Consider the following 18,059-nt stretch of genomic DNA (forward strand, 5'->3'; position numbering starts at 1 on the left):
CTTGATGTCAATTCTTGGCTTAAGATTTTACATCTATTTTTAAAATCAATATAATTACTACGAATCCTTGCATAACGAAGTAACTGTGAGAAAAACGCAGAATATGTGATATTTGAGTGTATATTACTTTCAGGGAATGGGAAACTATTCACTTCAAAATCAAAATCATCCGTTTTATTATACATTTTAAAACTTAATTTAAAATCACAAATATTAAATCACACAAATTTAAATCACAAATATTAACATTTAAATCTAAAAAATGATCTTCATGACCAGCGCCATGACTAGGTTCAAGAGTAAGCTCTGATGGATATATATTTTTAGAATATCAATGAAATCCTTACAATTCAAGACCAAAATATCATCTAAATATCTTTTATTATTTGACAAAACATGTTTTAAACTATTTGGATTACTCTTATCCATCATATATTTATATTCTAGTTGACTTAAAAACAAGTCAGCTATAAATGGGCTGGCATTCCCCCCCCCCCCCCCATGGGAATTCCCACGATTTGCTTGTACAAATCACCACCAAATCTTATATAAGTATTGTATAAAACAAATTCTAAGAACTCAAAAATCATATCCAAGCTGTAACATCTCAAGTTAACTGTGGTATTAAAGCAATTTGTCCAAATAGATTTTTTATTATAAGTGTCTATTTTTAAGAACCTTTTACTAGATAAGAGGAGAGATTTCTTGATAACAGTTTTTAAATTATCTAACACTACATTAAGTGATAAATTAGTATACATTGTCGCAAAATTGAAAGACTCAATTCTTTTAGCTGAAACCATTGTTAAAGACTCTATCACCTGCAGTGAATTATTAACACTCCAATATGGTTTAAAATTCGAAAACTTTTTAATACCAGAACAATAGGTTTTAAGTTTATTTACAATTTCCTTTAAAATTATAGAGAGGTCAGTAGCAGCAACGCGGGTTGGACATTTAGCTGCTCCAGCAATAAACCGTGGTTTAGTGGGATTCTTATGAAATTTTACAGTCCAATATAGGAAAGGGAACTTTTTATCATTGTCATTTATTTTAATATTAAAATTTTTAAAAAGTATTTCTTCAGTCTTTTCAATTAAATTCTCATCCTCTAAATTTCCCTTTTCGTAAACATTAGTTGTGCATAACTCCCTTTTTAAGATATCACAATACAACTTCTGACAAATTATGGCAAAATTATTATTAGCTTTATCCACTGGCACAATTACAAATTCCTTCTGTAGATTAGCAATTGCTTGTTTAATCGTCGCATTATAAAGTAATGATTTAGTGTTACTATATTTTAAATTAGAATATATTTTATTTCTTATTCAACTAATAATTAAATTCTTCCAACTTTGAAAACTCTCTTTACTTTTATTCTCTTTCTTGCACCACTTATCAATAAATAAATCAAAATCATTTTCCAAGTCATCAAGAATACTCGATGGTTTCAGATGATGAGAAAGACGGAAATTAGCCCCTTTATTCATTATAATTTGAAGATCATCTTGCTTTATTATTGACAAGTCCCCTGTTATAACATGTTTGTAAGTAGGATTTACATATGGGCCAAGTTGCTTACAATTACAAACCGGTTTCCAATTTATATCACTATCTAATCTTTTAATTTATAATAATTATAATAAATAAAGTATTAAATTATAATTAAAAATAATTTGCCCAATAGTTTTGAAAATTTATAAGTTAAAACTGGACTATCATTATAATTCAAATGACTAGGAAGGGCCTGTTTCACATGCCGCTGATTTAAAATTTCTGGTAAATTAATATCTTCAATCTGCTTACAAGTAAAATTAATAGGTAAATATAATCTTTTATCCTTATTACCAATCTTATCAAACTTTTTCTTTTTTGAAATAAATTTCGTTTTAGTTGGAATGCATATTGTATCACATATTACTTTAAAATTATATTCAAGAGCTGAATTATTCTTAACAATCCAGAAAAGTTTGATTAAATTCCTCTTGGATAAATTATTTAGACATTTTATTGAAGAAATCATACCCCTAGATTCAAGTAGCTGGCGTAGATCTATAGAAAGCATATGTAAATCTAATTCATTTCTTCTATTATTTTTCCTATGTCCTCTCGATCGTTTTTTACGTTTAGTAGGACAAGTAAAAGAAGGATGGTCCATAAAACAATCAATACATTTAACAACAACATGAGACATGTCACCATATTTTGCTACACGATCATTTAGCCCAAAAGGATAAGCTGTACCAAGAGTATATATATATATATATATATATATATATATATATATATATATATATATATATATATATATATATATATATATATATATATAATGAAAAAAGAAATCACCAATGCAACTGCACAAACACAAAAAAAGACAGAAGGAGAAAAGGAAGACTGTTTCCTACATTAGTAATTGATATAGATCAGTACTTCAATGAGGCCTCAACTCTACTCATCCATCCAATTACACAGGTCAAACAGCAAAGCCATACACAATCAACCATAAAGAATAATCCATGGACAGGCAGTCGTGTCGTAAGTAAGTATAAGTTGTCATTTACCAAATATTAAAAACAATAAAAAAGACAAATAATTCAGAGGCGACAACCCAACACAAGGGTTCATCAGGAGAATACACACTTGCCTATAAGGTTTCGGCACTTTAAATTCCCTACCCAGGCAGGTGGCGTGCCTACCATAAATTCCCTGTGGTATCTCCCTGCTAGGTATTACCCCCAAAATATATGCCTCTGAAAAAACAGATGTAGAACAACCAAGTAACACCAAAACTAGCTTATCATACCTTGGTTCTGGCCCTCGTGTATTTATGTTACCAATTCACAATCTATATCAATACTAAACAATTATTAGAATTTTTTCACTATATAAAATTTTCTCTATTGATGTAAATGTGACCTAGATAAAATTCATGGAAATGAATGCAAAATAAGACCTTTTGAGAATACTATATATACAAAATCCTCCGGAAATCCACGGTCAATAATAGGAACACGCCAAACTCAGTAACAAGGAAAATCAAAATCAACCAAAGATTTCGCTAAGTATTTCAAGATAGTTCTTTCGGTATTTATTTAAAAGTTCGTTATAATGAAAACTAAATTATTTAAATTTCCAAGTTCATTTATTTGCAGAAAAACCTCTTAAAATAAAATTTTGGCTTAAAATTTTACATCTGTTTTTAAATTCAAAATAATTACTACAAATCCTTGCATATCGAAGTAACTGTGAGTAAAATGCTGAATATGTGATATTTGAGTGTATATTACTTTCAGGGAACGGTAAATTATCTTGCTGCTATAAAATAGCCAAAAAATTATACATTCCTTTTTGGTTAGTAAAGGGAGCCCTGTCGATAGTTTTGAGGGAGTCTAAGGAAGCCTTCGGTCTCTTAAAAAGAAATAGATCTAAATAATTCATTCTTTTAGCACTAATTAGTGTCTTGAAAATAAGGTGTATTTTGTAGACCAAACCTGCATTTTAGTATTGAAAACTTAGCGTTTTACTACCGAAGGGGAATCTTGTTCAAGGAGGGAAATTTGAGGGCATTGCCTCAATAGGTATTTTTATCACAATGAAAATACCCCATTCTTTTCCTGTTAATAAAGAGTATTGACTGATGCTGCTCTTGATGGTCCTAACATAACGCATTCTTCTCATTTTAATGATGGATTCTTATCCGTTGGTGCTGAAGGGGGATTTGAGGACCATAATCCTTAGATTTATATTCTTCTTTTTGAGCATAATAATATACTCTTTTTGCAGCCTAAGTTCATAATTACTTCAAGGGAATAACTGTTTATATTCTTTTTTCAGGCTCCCGAAAATGATGATTTGGACCAGTTAATTTACAATCTGTTCACTGACCTTCTTGGAGCCCCAACAATGGATACTATAAGCATGAATCCCTCCATATGTATTTTGAGACCGTTTAGAACTTTGTAATACCTGAAACATAAAGAGGAGGCACTTTGCCCCGTATTTTGTAGTAATTTCCGGTATTTAATTCCTAATTGGTAGTGTGGAGGCTACAGACCCAAAGGATCACTGAGAGTAAATGTATGATATAATTTCTGGTCATTAAACCTTTTGTTGGTAGTGTGGTATCAATACATCCGATGGGTCACTATGCCCTCTTAAGAAATTTTTGTACTAATATTCTCTTCTCTTTCATCCTAATATAAATTCTTCCACTTGATGAAATCGAAAGTGTTTAAATATGCTAAAAAAAACTCTTATTAATTTTCTAGGTTCAAATACCAGAATGACCAGGTACACTAGGGGCGTACGTCGAATCGCTAATGGAGTTGCAACAGGCCAATATAATAGTGGACGTGAGGGGGGTTTAAGTGTGTGGGTAAACCCGGTTAATGTAGCTCCCCCTACCTTTGATCTAGATAGTTTCGAGCGGGTTCTCGACTTAGATAAGGACTATTAATGGGTTGACCAGCTACCAAAAAGCGATGTCGACAAAGTGCCTCCCCTGCAAAGTGACAGTGACGGGGGGAGAAGGACAAAGTAGTACCGGCTCACCCTCTGTTGTACTGGAGTATTATTTGGAAAACACAGCTTTAAATAATATTTTTATTCCTAGTAGTGAGTTTTGAGAGTCATTTTTGCTCTTACGAGTGGTAGTATCCATACGGATCCGGTAGACACATCATACTCCGGTAGATGTCAGCACGATTCGGGCACTTCTTGGACGAAAATTTCGGGAGGCAGGAAGTTGGGACAGTGCAAAAGCATCTATTGCTCGAAAATGTTTTTCAAATGAAAAGACAGGTGATGCGTACTCGCATTACCTACAGACGGAAATGCAGACACTTCATCTGTACTTGCAAAATTTTGAGGTTTTTTGGGATTGGATGGGAAGTATTTTTAAAGCGGTTCAAACTCAAAATGAAAATGGGAATGGGTCAGTAGTCTTATTCATATAAAATTAGAATCTAAATGTTACATGGTTTAAAAGGGAATTGGTTTTTAAGAGTTGGGAGGAATAAGTTGATAACATATAATGCAGACTTAAAGGGTCGTGGAGGTGTACAAATCTTCTCTTTCGATACGGGCTTAGAGTGCTTCAAGTGTTCAGTCCTTGCCGCAGGCTATGAAACCCCGACAAAGAATGCCACTAGGAAAAATTTGAACAATTAGGCAGTTAGTGGGGGCAGGGAGAGAGCAGATTTTCTTAAGTGGATTTTAACTGTTAAAAGGGGTTATATCCTGTAACACTTAAGGGGATAGATATTTTTGAGAGGGAAAATGAACATTTAAGGATTGGGCTTTCAGTTTTACAGTATGATACAGAATATGAAGAGGGGGAACTTAAAGATTAAAAGGAGGTATACAGTCAGCAATGGCTCCGTACATTGTATCCATGAAACACTGGGCGTGGCTTCTCTAAAAGCCTGCCAAAGACCCTGATTCAATTGGATATTTCTTTCCCATTCCCCACATTAGTTGGATTTTAAGTGAGGTCTCTAAATATAATAAAGGTGGGGGGGCAACGTGCTGTCATTGTACAATATGTTTTTTAAGTATCCATACAAATTTAAAATTAAAACACAACTTCAGTCACTGTAAGCCTCGTGAATACCAATCTTTGGAGACAGTTTCGGATGACAAATGCCATCTCGCATTTCAAAATTCAATGAACAGGTCCAGGGCTAAAATATCATTGGCACTAGTAACGTTTGTGTGCGGTTTGTTCTTATGAATACATCTCTACTTTTACTTCTGGTAATCGTTGCTAGTGCCATTTTTATTTTACGTGCGGTTTCACCGTCTGTTACCACATTATTTTTTTTACAAAGGTTGCAGTTTTGGCACAGAGACAAGATATTCTGCATGACGTTGCGGGGGTATTCTTGTCTTCTTTTTACCTTTCTTTGAATGGTGATAGTAGGAGGATGGTAATAAGAATTATCAAATGGCAACATGTTACCAGCCGCAAGAAGATGACCTTTGTCATTAGCTAACAGTCTTAGGTTTGCATTCTATTTGAGCAATAACATCTCTGGTGACGTTACTTTCGCACATCAATCTCTATAACAATTGAATTTTCACGGTGCTCCAAATAAATTTAGCTCCTTAATGTCATTGCAATGGACGCATACATATCCAATAGAGTTACCATTAGCACTTGTTTCATAATTCTAATACTCTTCTTTCTCAGTCTTCATTGCTACTACAACGCTATCATGAACACATGTTTAGAATATTTTTAGAATATTTCTTTTTAGAATATTTCATTTTCACTTTCTTTTAAATAAGATGTAGATGTTTATCCTTCCGATGCAGAAATAATACCGAAGCAAATCTTCCAATCCGATGAAATTCTGATTTGGTGGGGCCCTGAATGTTTTAAATCATAACGATCAATGAAAACAGGATTTGGTGGAGGCTGTTGAAGGTTTTTAAGGAATCAAAGAAACAGTTAAGCAATTAACACTTGCATCGTTTAGAAAGCCCTCCCTGTAACATAATTTACAATCGTTTCTTGAATAAAACCTTCCCTATTACGTAACATGTATCTGCATTTTGCCCTGAAGGGATCGCCTTTAAGCCTTCTTCGTCACCTTAAGTCATTAAAGGAAGAAAAGAGTAGTTTCTATGTGTCGGTTTAAACCAATTGAGGCGATAACTACTGGAAATGTGAAGGCAACTCTGTGAGTTTGCACATAGCAATAATAATAAGAACAGCAACAATACATGAAGGAGGACAACTAAGCACTGAATATGAAATATGGCTACAAACAAAAATTAAGGACTAATTTTGGGTGCATATATTTCTTGCTTTCAAATGCCATTTTCTGCCAGTGAAGTGCAAGTGGAATGTAAATAATTCAACCAAGAAATATTTTGGCAGTCGAAATAAAGAAATATATACAACACAATTAAGCCCTTAATAGAGACACGGAATAAATTAGTTTGAGCCCAGTTCATAAAAAAATAGTTTATTTAGGTTTTTCTCAGCTACATTATAAAAATCCGCAACCAAGCCAAATATTAAATGTTACCAAACGTGTATATGGGCTTTAAGATTTAAACACACTAATAACTCATAATTGCTGTTAGAGCCTAAAGTTCCAAGGTGCTGATTCTCGTCTTTTCCTTATTTAAATAGAATGCAAAGGTTATAATCTGTGTTAGAACCAAAAATTCCAAAGTCCCAATTATCGTTGGTTCCATATTACCCTGGTGTACCCCAGGATATTTACTATTCTCGTTTCACACTTTGTACACTGATAAATCCAAATAATGTCAAAGAATGTTTGCTCTGTTTTTACGATAGTTTTACATTAGGTACACGAAAACGTCATAAGAGAACGGAGTAAGAATCCTTGACCTTTTCAAAAGCAAAACATGCTAACGCCTGAATTCGGAATTATTTTCTGACACTACAACCGATCTTTTCAAACAATTGTATTATCTAGAATAGAAGAATTTAAATTCATTAGAGAACAAGTCTATTGTCAACAATTTATTGATTATTATAATTTTCAGCTCTAAACCTGCTCCTAACGAAGATAGGTTTTCCTCATTTTTTCAATTTGACTGCATCTTTTGAATAAGTAATTGTGATTGATATCAAAAATACACTTTTCCCCACTTCCCTTTTCTCGGCAATGGTGCACACCTACTAAAATTACCTTATCATTTAACCAGGTTTCGCGAAAGTATTTAATGTTGGCGATAAAACATGAAATGATACCCAAAAAAAAGAAAAATGTAAATTTTCAAGAGGCTTTACAAAACCAATTAAAATAGCTTCGTAATTTGAGCTAATTTAAAGTTAGCACTGTTGGTATCAAAGTACTGTTTTTAGTTCTTTTTAATTTTTTACCAGTATTTCCATATATATATCAACGTTTTATTCCCCTTCAGGTTTTTACTCGAAGAAAAACTTTCGGCTGACATGTACCAATGTAGAAAAGAACAAGGATAGGAGATAGCCAATCAGTTTAAAAATATCGAAAACTGCTCCATATCCATGGCTATCTAATCCAGAAATTCATCTTTACGGTTTACCCCGAGCAATGAGCCTCAATGTGTCATTTAAGTTTATGGTAGTTGACCTACCGTTCATGTTAGTTACAGGATAGTGAAAGGATAATAAGTGAAGAATGATCTATTACAATAGAATAGAGCCAAAACTATGAAAAACAGAAGCTTGATGACACTAAATGCATTTTTGCATTTAGTCCTAAATAATTGGTCCTAAATAAATTTAGTCCTAAATATTAAGTCCCATACTTTTTGTCCTAATTCCCAATAGTTAAAATGTTTTAAATTTAAAGCTGCTCGTCAAAAGCTATTAGCCTAATCTTGCAAACCCCGAAAATAGAGACAATATTGATGAATACCCTATAGGCTACATTTGCAAGGCTCCAATTAATAAAAATAGAAAGTTATAAAAAAAAGAACGCATCCAACTGCCCTGAATCTTGATAGGTTTACAGTTTTTCATATTTTCTTGCATTTATCGTTTCAGTCAATTAATTTTCCAAGTTTTCCCCTCCTGACCATGGAACTTACCAAAAACTTACAAAATTGTAAAATTTATAATTCTATAGTTAATCAAAATTAATTAATATTTTTAAATTTACTGCTCTAAATTACACTAATTACTAATGTACATTTATTATTTATTTTTGATCTAATTTAGGATGAACAGTGTACAGACCTGATAACTGTGTAGAACGGCCAAATTGAGTTCCACTGACGCTTTGTCTTTCCAGAGAGAAATATTTGTACATGTATCCAATCCCATTCGAGTTGCAATTACCTGTATTGAAGGAAAACAGAAAGATAAGACAAATTTAACAAGGTCTTTTCCAGGGTGCGTGAGGGGTTTTGACCCCCCCCCCTGAAATGATTTTTCGATTCGTAAAAACCTAACAAAAATAAATATAAACAAATTTTTGATGCGTTCTTTAAATTCCCCCCCCCCGAAAACAAACCCTGGATATGTTTGAATTAAAATGTACAAATGTCCTTAAAATGCTTCAAAATTGCCAAGAAAAAATTTAGAAATGTTAAAGCTGTATCAAACATGTGTAAAAGAAAAACTTAACGTTAAAGTGCATCGAAGCAGCCTTGATTCCTCTTGAATCCACTAGAGCTCTTTTCTGGATTGGAAGTGGTGAGAGAAACCCCTCGCATGTCTTTTTGCCCATTGACACTCTCTTAGCCCTCAACAGAGTATGACCTGTATTGCCCCAGAGTTAAAGAACCCAAATAACGCAAATGTGTCATTCTCCACAGATACTTTTCAGCAGAAAAGCCTTGTTAAAAACAATATCGTGTAAATAATCTTAATAAAATAAATCTTAGAAAATGCAACGAAATTCAATGCATATGATAGGGGGAGAAAAGGTGGCACGTAGAAAAAGAAATACAAAACGATATATATTCTGATTACAGATGAACTCGGTGTAAAAGCAACTAATCTGGGTACAAAACGGATGTAAATTCTGCGCGGAAGTTTCACCTATATTACCAAAATGGTCGCCAGGTTTAAACTACAATCCAACATTTCAGTCCAAAAAAATTAAAAAGGGCTTAAAAAAGATATAATAAACCTTCCCACGGTTATATATTACAACAAAAGGTTTTAATTGCAACAAAAAGTTTCTATAAAAAACGGACTTGGGATAACCAATTTAGCTTTACTGTTAAAAAGGATAATATTTTTTAGTGGTATTTTTTCTTTTAATTTCCTTTCATTTAAAAACATAGAAAACGGACTTCTAAACAAGACTTTTAAAACGCCAATTCAGTGGAGCTTTCTGTCTAGTTTTTAGTAAAACATATGGAACAGAACTGGAAACAACAAAAATTCTGAAAAATTGTCTTTCGTAGTCATGGCCAGGACCGGTTTTAAAGCTTTGGCGTTTCTAGACCTGGGCATTTTTGCCGCTCCGTTTGTGCGAGATTTTGGGAAAATCCCGAAAATTCAGGGATAGTGGAAGTACCGAACAGAACGCAACTGATGAGCCAAAAGTAACGAAAAAGGGAGGTGATACCAAACTCTCAGCTGCCATTCTCAGGAGACATCTGACAGTTTATAAGTGACCACGGAATTCCTGTATTGTCATAAATCACTTTTCTGTAAATAGACAGTGCGGCAGCGGAGTACATCTGGAACTTTGACGATAAATCAAAGCGCTTCAGCTTTTGTTCAGAAAATATTACTTTGTGATAATTTATTTACGCCCCCCTGACATTTCCTCCCCCTAGACTGGGCCTAGATGGCAGTTTTTAAATCCTGGCCTGGTCGTGGCCACTGACAAAAAAAAAAAAAAAAAAAAAAACAATCAAGTTTACATAAAACAACATAATCTTAGATTAAATACATTCACTGGAGGTTAGCTTAGATTCTGGAATTTAGAGTCTGGATAAATTATTCGTTTAGTTTGTACTCGTTTTAGCTTCCATTTATGCATTCATATTGCTTTCTGCTTGTTCTATGTTTGACTTATTATGTGATTCTAGTTCTACTCCTTCTGGATTAAAATACCTCTTTTCACTATTCTTTGAAAAAAAGATAATATATTAAGATAATATATGACAATATATATAATATGTTAAGATAATAAATTTAGTAAAATGGCAAGGTCGGTAGGAACTAAACTAGAATAGCAACGTTTCGAAAATTACAACATGCCAGGGAATCAGGTTAAAACGATATTTCAAATGACAAGTATTTATAGTCGCATACAAATACATCTTTTGATTCAGATGTATATTAATTAAATTAAAAAATGAAGCTATCTTGCGCCAATAGGGTAAATTAAGTCTTAAACAAGAAAAAATTATCTCGCACAATAGGGGAAGGTATGGATTAGAATCATCAAATTAAATCTTCGGTTTGACGCACTAATAAATTTGACCTTGTGCTTAAAACATTAGCATATTAAAAAATGAAAAAGGAAAAACAATTGGGAGGGACTCAATTGTATAAATCAAGGTGCGTATTTTGCTCATATCTAATTTCTTCGTGGCTTAAATATAGGTAAAAAAAAAAGGTAAAGGATACGGCATTAGACTTTACAGTCCGTACCGGCGGTGCTGATCTCCGTTTCTTGGCCCTTCGGCCAGGAAGTGCAATGGGGGGATGGGGGCCAGCCATCCTGTGCTTTCACACACCCTTCCTGTTTACCTTCCCTAGATTTCCAGGTACCCATTTAGAGCTGGGTCGACTCTGGCTAAGCTTACAGAGTCACGCCACTGACCCCCGTCCCAAACTGAAGAATTGGGTACACTGGGATTCGAACCCGCGTCCTCTCAGACAAGGGATCCCGAATCCAGCGCACCAAGCCACTCGGCCGTATATATATAGGGCAATATAGGCCCAATATATTTGCCCAATATAGGGCAAACCATAGCCTAGTATGGTTATTGGCATGTAATAAAGGTAGTGAAAGCCTTCGTTTGGTGAGTCGCAGTTTTGCTCGTTCGAAGTTTTAAGCGCTTTCTACTTACATACAAGAAAAAAAAAATACATAAAATGTACATAATTGCATGGCTATAGCCCACATCAAAAATGAAAATATAGTAGAACTGTGCTAAAAAGGAAATGTTGGGTTACAACTCATAAACCTGTGGTTCATAAATCTAAATTCAGGAAGCCCGTGACATGGGTGTGTATAAATCCTGTCCAGGACTAGGAGAGGGACTAGAATATTTTTTGTAAAGAAGGCAAGGGCGAGGCAGCAAAATTTTCTTTTCAAGGGAGGAGGGGTCCTCAAGGTTAGTCTCTTTTGAGAGTACCCCTTACATATCCCCCTTCCAAGCATGTGTGATTGCAACTGCAACATGATTAAACACGACAAAAACACAAATTTTTAAACAGAAGTTTTCAACGGTTCCTTGAATTCCAATGAACAATTCGGCTCTTAGCGTAAAAGAACCGAAATTGCTTCTCCAATTTAAGAGAAACTATTTCAGCAGCGCTGATAGATGGTACGTAGAGTGTGGCCACTATTTAAGAAGATTTATATGGGCTATATATGAGAATATGTGGTCCTAAGTGTACAAATCCTTAATTCGATTAAATAGTCCTATGTTCTATTAGGTATCTTATAATTTTCTATAAAAGTATGTTTTCCAAATATATTACTTTGAACAAAACTATTTACTCTAGATGCATATGTGGGACATACAAAAATATTAAGGTTCAAAGGAAATATCTTCTGCTATTAGCATAACCGATGGTGCAAGCTCATTTGGTGATTGATGTTTTGCATAAACTTCATATTTTTAGTTTCTGTTCCCAAAAAGCTATGTTAAAGCGTATTCCATCTACTTTCAAGAAATTTTGAGACTTTCGAACTTTCTGATAAGAAAAGAAAGAGATTTTCGAAACCGCAGCTTACGTTATTTCACTCATATTGTCTTTTGAAGTTATTAAATAGAAAAAAAGAAAAAACAGGCTCAACTAAATGGAAGTAAGGAGTGATATCAAAACATAAACCAATATAAATTATTTTATATATCAGGGGAGCTTTACCCTCTTGAACCCGCTACTCTTTACGGTAGAGTTTGACTTTTTGTCCCAATCCTTAAAGAACGACCGTTCAAACACAAGTGCCGTTGAAAAGCAGTAAAAACTATTTCTGACTACATAAACATTTTTAGTTTAAAGAGCTGGGGGTCAGAATTGGGTAGCCCCCCTCATATAAGAAATAACTTCTATTCATATTAAGTTTTATTGTCCCTTCTCACTTTCATTTGAAGAAAAGATTGTTTTGTATTTAGTTTCTGATCGTTTTCCAAAGCATGGCCGGACTTATCCATGATGTGATGAGTGCTGCCACTCCCATTCATCCCCAACTACTTGCTGTTGTATTGCATATATTAATACACGTAAATTGACCGATAGTGAACTAGATCCAGAGAACAAAAATTTGCTTGGGATTAATGCAATTTCTGTGCTACTTGAATTTTTTTATGTAGTAAAAATGTACTAAAGTAATCGAATGTATTTGAAAAAATAATTAGCAGAAGATTAGCTAAGATAGATTTATAATTGATTTCATTCGCTCATGATTCGCTCAGTCAATGATTCGCTCATTTAAAATTGAGAAAGGCTTGTAACTCTTGTTGGGTAACTTTAGACTTAACTGATTCTACATCTTTACAAATACCATAAAAAGCTGATATTTTTAATGTATATATTTTGCTATCAACTTTTGTGTCCCCCGCCCCTTTGTGACAAACCTTGATGGGCATAGGGTCTTTGATTTATTTCAACGTTTCAAATACTATGCTCTGAAAGTACCATCGTAACATCCTTAGCTATTAGTTCCCACTCAAGTTTCTTTTAAATATTCACATTAATACCCTTAGTAGTAGTTGTAATAGTAGCAGTAAGAGTAGTAGCAGTAGTAGTAGTAGCAGTTTTTTGTGCTTTTAAAACTGGAGTCTAGTCCCTATTCTGTTCTCGCTATGGCGGTTCTAACTCTTTGCTTTTCGTATTAATTTCAAATTTTTTTCTTGAGAGTAGATTTCTTTTAACACTAAGTATAAGAAGGACCAAGAAAAGAAGAAATCTTTTCTCAGAGCTTTCAATACAAGCCCTCGAAATTTACCGCATTGGGTGTGGATATAGCAAATTAATTCCCTTCCAGTATTTAATAGTTGAGAAACAGCACAAGAAAAGGGCTTCTTTAATTAAGTTTTGTTTGTCTTCTAATGGGCTATAAGTCTTCATAATTTATTTTCAGGAAAGTTTTTCTAACATTCCTTTTCTATTATTAAATAAAAAAAAAATTTTTAACTGAAAGTAAGGAGCGACACCAGAACTTGGTGTTGCTCTGAATCACAAATGCCGTAGAATAAATAGTTGAAATTACTAAAAATACGTTTGCGTAAAGAGTGAGGTATAACGAGGAGGTAAACCCTTCATATGCGTAATAATTTTTGTTCGTTTTAAGTTTTAATGGTACTCCTTACTTTCAGTAGAAAAAACTTTTCATATTTATTTTTTCATTGCTTTTTCAAGTAATGCTAGAATATTCTACGCCCCCTTCATTGAAATTCTCTTCCCCCATGAGAAGTTTCTCCATGAAAATATCCTCCCACGTAACCCCCCCCCCTAAACAAAAAAAATCCCCCTTAAAATGCCTGTACATTTCCCAGTAACCATTACTATACGTAAACACAGGTCAAAGTTTGTAACTTGCAGCCCCTCAAACTGGGACTGCGGGAGAGTATGTCGTCCCTAAATACATAGTTATTAGGTTTTTCGACTATGGTGAATAAAATGGCTATCTCAGAATTTTGATCCGGTGACTTTTGGGAAAAAATGAGCGTGGGAGGGGGCCTAGGTGCCCTCCAATTTTTTGGTCACTTAAAAAGGGCACTAGAACTTTTAATTTCCGTTAGAATGACTCCTCTCACAACATTCTAGGACCACTCAGTCGATACAATTACCCCTGGGAAAAAAACAATAAAAAAAACAAACAAATAAATACGCATCCGTGATCCCTTCTGGCAAAAAAAAATTCCACATTTTTGTAGATAGGAGCTTGAAACTTCTGCAACAAGGTTCTCTGATACGCTGAATCTGACGGTGTGATTTTCGTAAAAACTGTATGACCTTTATGGGTTGTTTCCCCCTATTTTCTAAAAGTAGGCAAATTTTCTCAGGCTCGTAACTTTTAATGGATATATCTGATCTTGATGAAACTTATATATTTAAAATCAGCATTGAAATGTGATTCTTTTGATGTAACTATTGGTATCAAAATTCCAGTTTTTAGAGTTTCCGTTACTATTGAGCCGGGTCGCTCCTTACTACAGTTCGTTACCACGAACTGTTTGATTATCAAATAGGTAATGCTTAGGTATAGCTGAGGTAAATAGCCGAAGTTTATATATATTATATATATATGAAAACGAAAAATATCGTTTTCACGATTTGACCATATCTGGGGGGGGGGGGGGCAGTGGGGGGCCGGTTAATTTGGACAAAATTGAAAAATGAAGTATTTTTAACTTGAAAACAGGTGATGGGATCTTAATGAAAATTGATGTTTGGAAGGATATCGTGTTTCTTATTTTAAGCTCTTATTTTAAATCCCAACCGGATCCAGTGACACTGGAGGGTTGGAGGGGGGAACCTAAAATCTTGGAAAACGCTTAGAATGGAGGGATCGGGATGAAACTTGGTGGGGAAAATAAGCAGGAGTCCTAGATACATGACTGACAAACCAGAACGGATCTGCTCTGTTTGGGGGAGTTGGGGAGGAGGGTTAGCTCTGAAAAGTTAGAAAAAATGAGGCATTTTTAACTTACGAAGGAGTGATCGAATCATAATGAAATTTGATTTTTGGAAGGATATCGTGTCTCAGAGCTCTTATTTTAAATCCCAACTGGATCCGGTGACATTGGGGGTATTTGAGGGAGGGGGGTTGAAGGATCCGGTGAAGGGGAAGTTGGGTGGGGGCGGAACCTAAAATCTTGGAAAACGCTTAGTGTAGAGGGATCGGGATGAAACTTGTTTTCCGAGATCTTCCTTTAAATCTCTGATGAAACTTGGTGGTAAAAATAATCATAAGTCTTAGATACGTGATTGATATAACCGAAACAGATCCGGTCTCTTTGGGGGAGTTGGGAGGAGGAGGGTTAATTCTGAAAAATTCAAAAATGAGGAATTTTTAACTTACAAAGGAGTGATCAGATCTTAATGAAATTTGATGTTTAGAAGCATATCGTGTCTCAGAGCTCTTATTTTAAACCCCGACCGGATCCGGTGACATTGGGGTGAGTTGGGGGGCCTAAAATCTTGGAAAAGGCTTAGAGCGGAGGGATTGGAATGAAACTTGATGGGGAAATAATCTTAAGTCCTAGATACGTAACTGACATAACCTGAACGGAGCCGCTCTCTTTGGGGGAGTTAGGGGGAGGAGGAATAATTCTGAAAAAATGAGGTATTTTAACTTACGAAGGAGTGATCAGATCTTAATGAAATTTGATGTTTAAAAGGATATCGTGTCTCAGAGCTCTTATTTTCGATCCCAACCAGATCCGATGAGCTGGGGAGGGGGGCTAAAATCTTGGAAAAGGCTTACAGTGGAGGGATCGGGATGAAACTTTATGGGGAAGATAATCGTAAGTCCTAGATACGTGATTGACATAACCGGAATGGAGCCAGTCTCTTTGAGGGATTTGAGGGGAAAGGGGGGGGGGGTAATTCTGAAAAAATAGAAAAATGAGTATTTTTAACTTACGAAGGAGTGATCGGACCTTAATGAAATGTGAAGCTTGGAAGGATATCATGTCTCACAACTCTTATTTTGAATCCTGACCGGATCCGGTGAAGGGGAAGTTGGGGGTGAACCTAAAATCCTGGAAAATGCTTAGAGTGGAGGGATAAGGATGAAACGTGGTGGGAAAAATATGCACAAGTCCTAGATACGGGATTGACATAACCGGAACGGATCCACTCTCTTTGGGGGAGTTAGGGGAGGAGGGTGATCAGATCGGATCTTAATGAAATTTGATGTTTAGAAGAATATCTTTGTCTCAGAACACTTGTTTTAAATCCCGACCAGATTTGGTGACAGTGGGGGGAGTTGGTGGGTGGGACTTAAAATCTTGGAAAAGGCTTAGAGTGGAGGGATCGGGATGAATCTTGATGGGGAAAATATTCATAGGTCCTAGATACGTGATTTAAATAACCGGAATAGATCCAATCTCTTTGGGAGAATTGGGGGGGGGTTAATTCAAAAAACTAGAAAAATGAGGTATTTTTAGCTTACGAAGGAGTGATCGGATCTTAATGAAATTTTAACTTTGGAAGGATATCATGTCTCAGAACTCTTATTTTTAGTCCCGACCGGATCCGGTGAAGGGGAAGTTGGGGGGAGGGGCAGAACCTAAAATCTTGGAAAAAGCTTAGAGTGGAGGGATCGTGATGAAACTTGGTGGGAAAAATAAGCGAACGTCCTAGATATAAGATAGACATAACCGGAACGGATCTGATCTCTTTGGGGGAGTTGAGAGGGGAGGGTTAATTCTAAAAAAATAGAAAAAATGAGGTATTTTTGACTTACGAAAGAGTGATCGTATCTTAATGAAATTTCATATTTAGAGGGACCAAGAAACTCAGATCTCTTATTTTAAATCCCAACCGGATCCAGTGTCATTAGAGGAGGGGGGGGGGACCAGAAATCTTGGAAAATGCCAAAAGCGGAGAGATCAGGAGCAAACTTGGTGGATAGAATAAGCACAAGTCCAAGATAGGTGACTGACGTTTATGGTTTTATGGAAGGGTTGCTTGTATAAACATTAGAAGAGGGGTCATTTGATTGAAAATTGAACATTCTAGTCCCCTTTTTACGAGGCACGAGATATGGGAGGTCAACTAGCCCTCGCCTGACACCTTTTTTCCTCAAGCCCATTCAATAAAATTTTGGAATAACCACTCTTTTGAGAATAGTTAAAATATCAGATAACAAGAACCCCATGGTCGATATAACACCCCAGAGCCTAGTGGTAAGTGTTTTAAGTTATGCCCTGCGGACGTTTTTATGTCAGGAGTGGTCGTATAAAACGGAGAGGCAGCTCACTTGACTGGAAATTCAAAGTTCCTGATTCATTTCGGAGGGTCAAAAGTGATCAGAGGGCATATAATCCCCTCCTTCTTTTATAATCTCCCTACATTCTCAAAATGTTCCACCCATCTCTCTTTAACTGTTTCCTTATCAATAGATTCATTAATTGCAGCCCCGTTCCTATCTTTAACTAGGACAAGTCCGGATTGACTACTCCCTCTCAGTTTATTAACATCCCAGCACAATATTTTACGATTATACCGTCTAGTTGCATCTTCCAGATCCTCGGGAATTATATCCAAGGACCTCCTTCTATGCATGGACCTCCCCTCCCCCAAAAAACTTATTGACGATGCTGTATTCCAATAATTAGGGCAACTCACCCCTGGTCATCCAGAGCCCGACCCTTCCCTCTATAAAAGCAGCTTATTAACACTATTTTATTCCCAAGCCTATGGGAGCTGAACCCTGGTT

At 35.3% G+C, this 18,059-nt stretch overlaps 1 protein-coding gene across 1 annotated transcript in view; it reads right to left on the reverse strand.

Moving 5' to 3' along the window:
- The window catches only part of LOC136032155 (nitric oxide synthase-like protein), a gene marked incomplete in the record, with an annotated part of 293,001 nt that overhangs the window by 119,928 nt on the left and 155,014 nt on the right, over positions 1-18,059 (reverse strand). Inside the window, 1 exon segment of the mRNA XM_065712338.1 lies at positions 8,708-8,809. Coding sequence (XP_065568410.1) covers positions 8,708-8,809 — 102 coding nt within the window.

This window comes from Artemia franciscana, chromosome 10, assembly GCF_032884065.1.
Source record: "Artemia franciscana chromosome 10, ASM3288406v1, whole genome shotgun sequence".
Taxonomy (NCBI): domain Eukaryota; kingdom Metazoa; phylum Arthropoda; class Branchiopoda; order Anostraca; family Artemiidae; genus Artemia; species Artemia franciscana.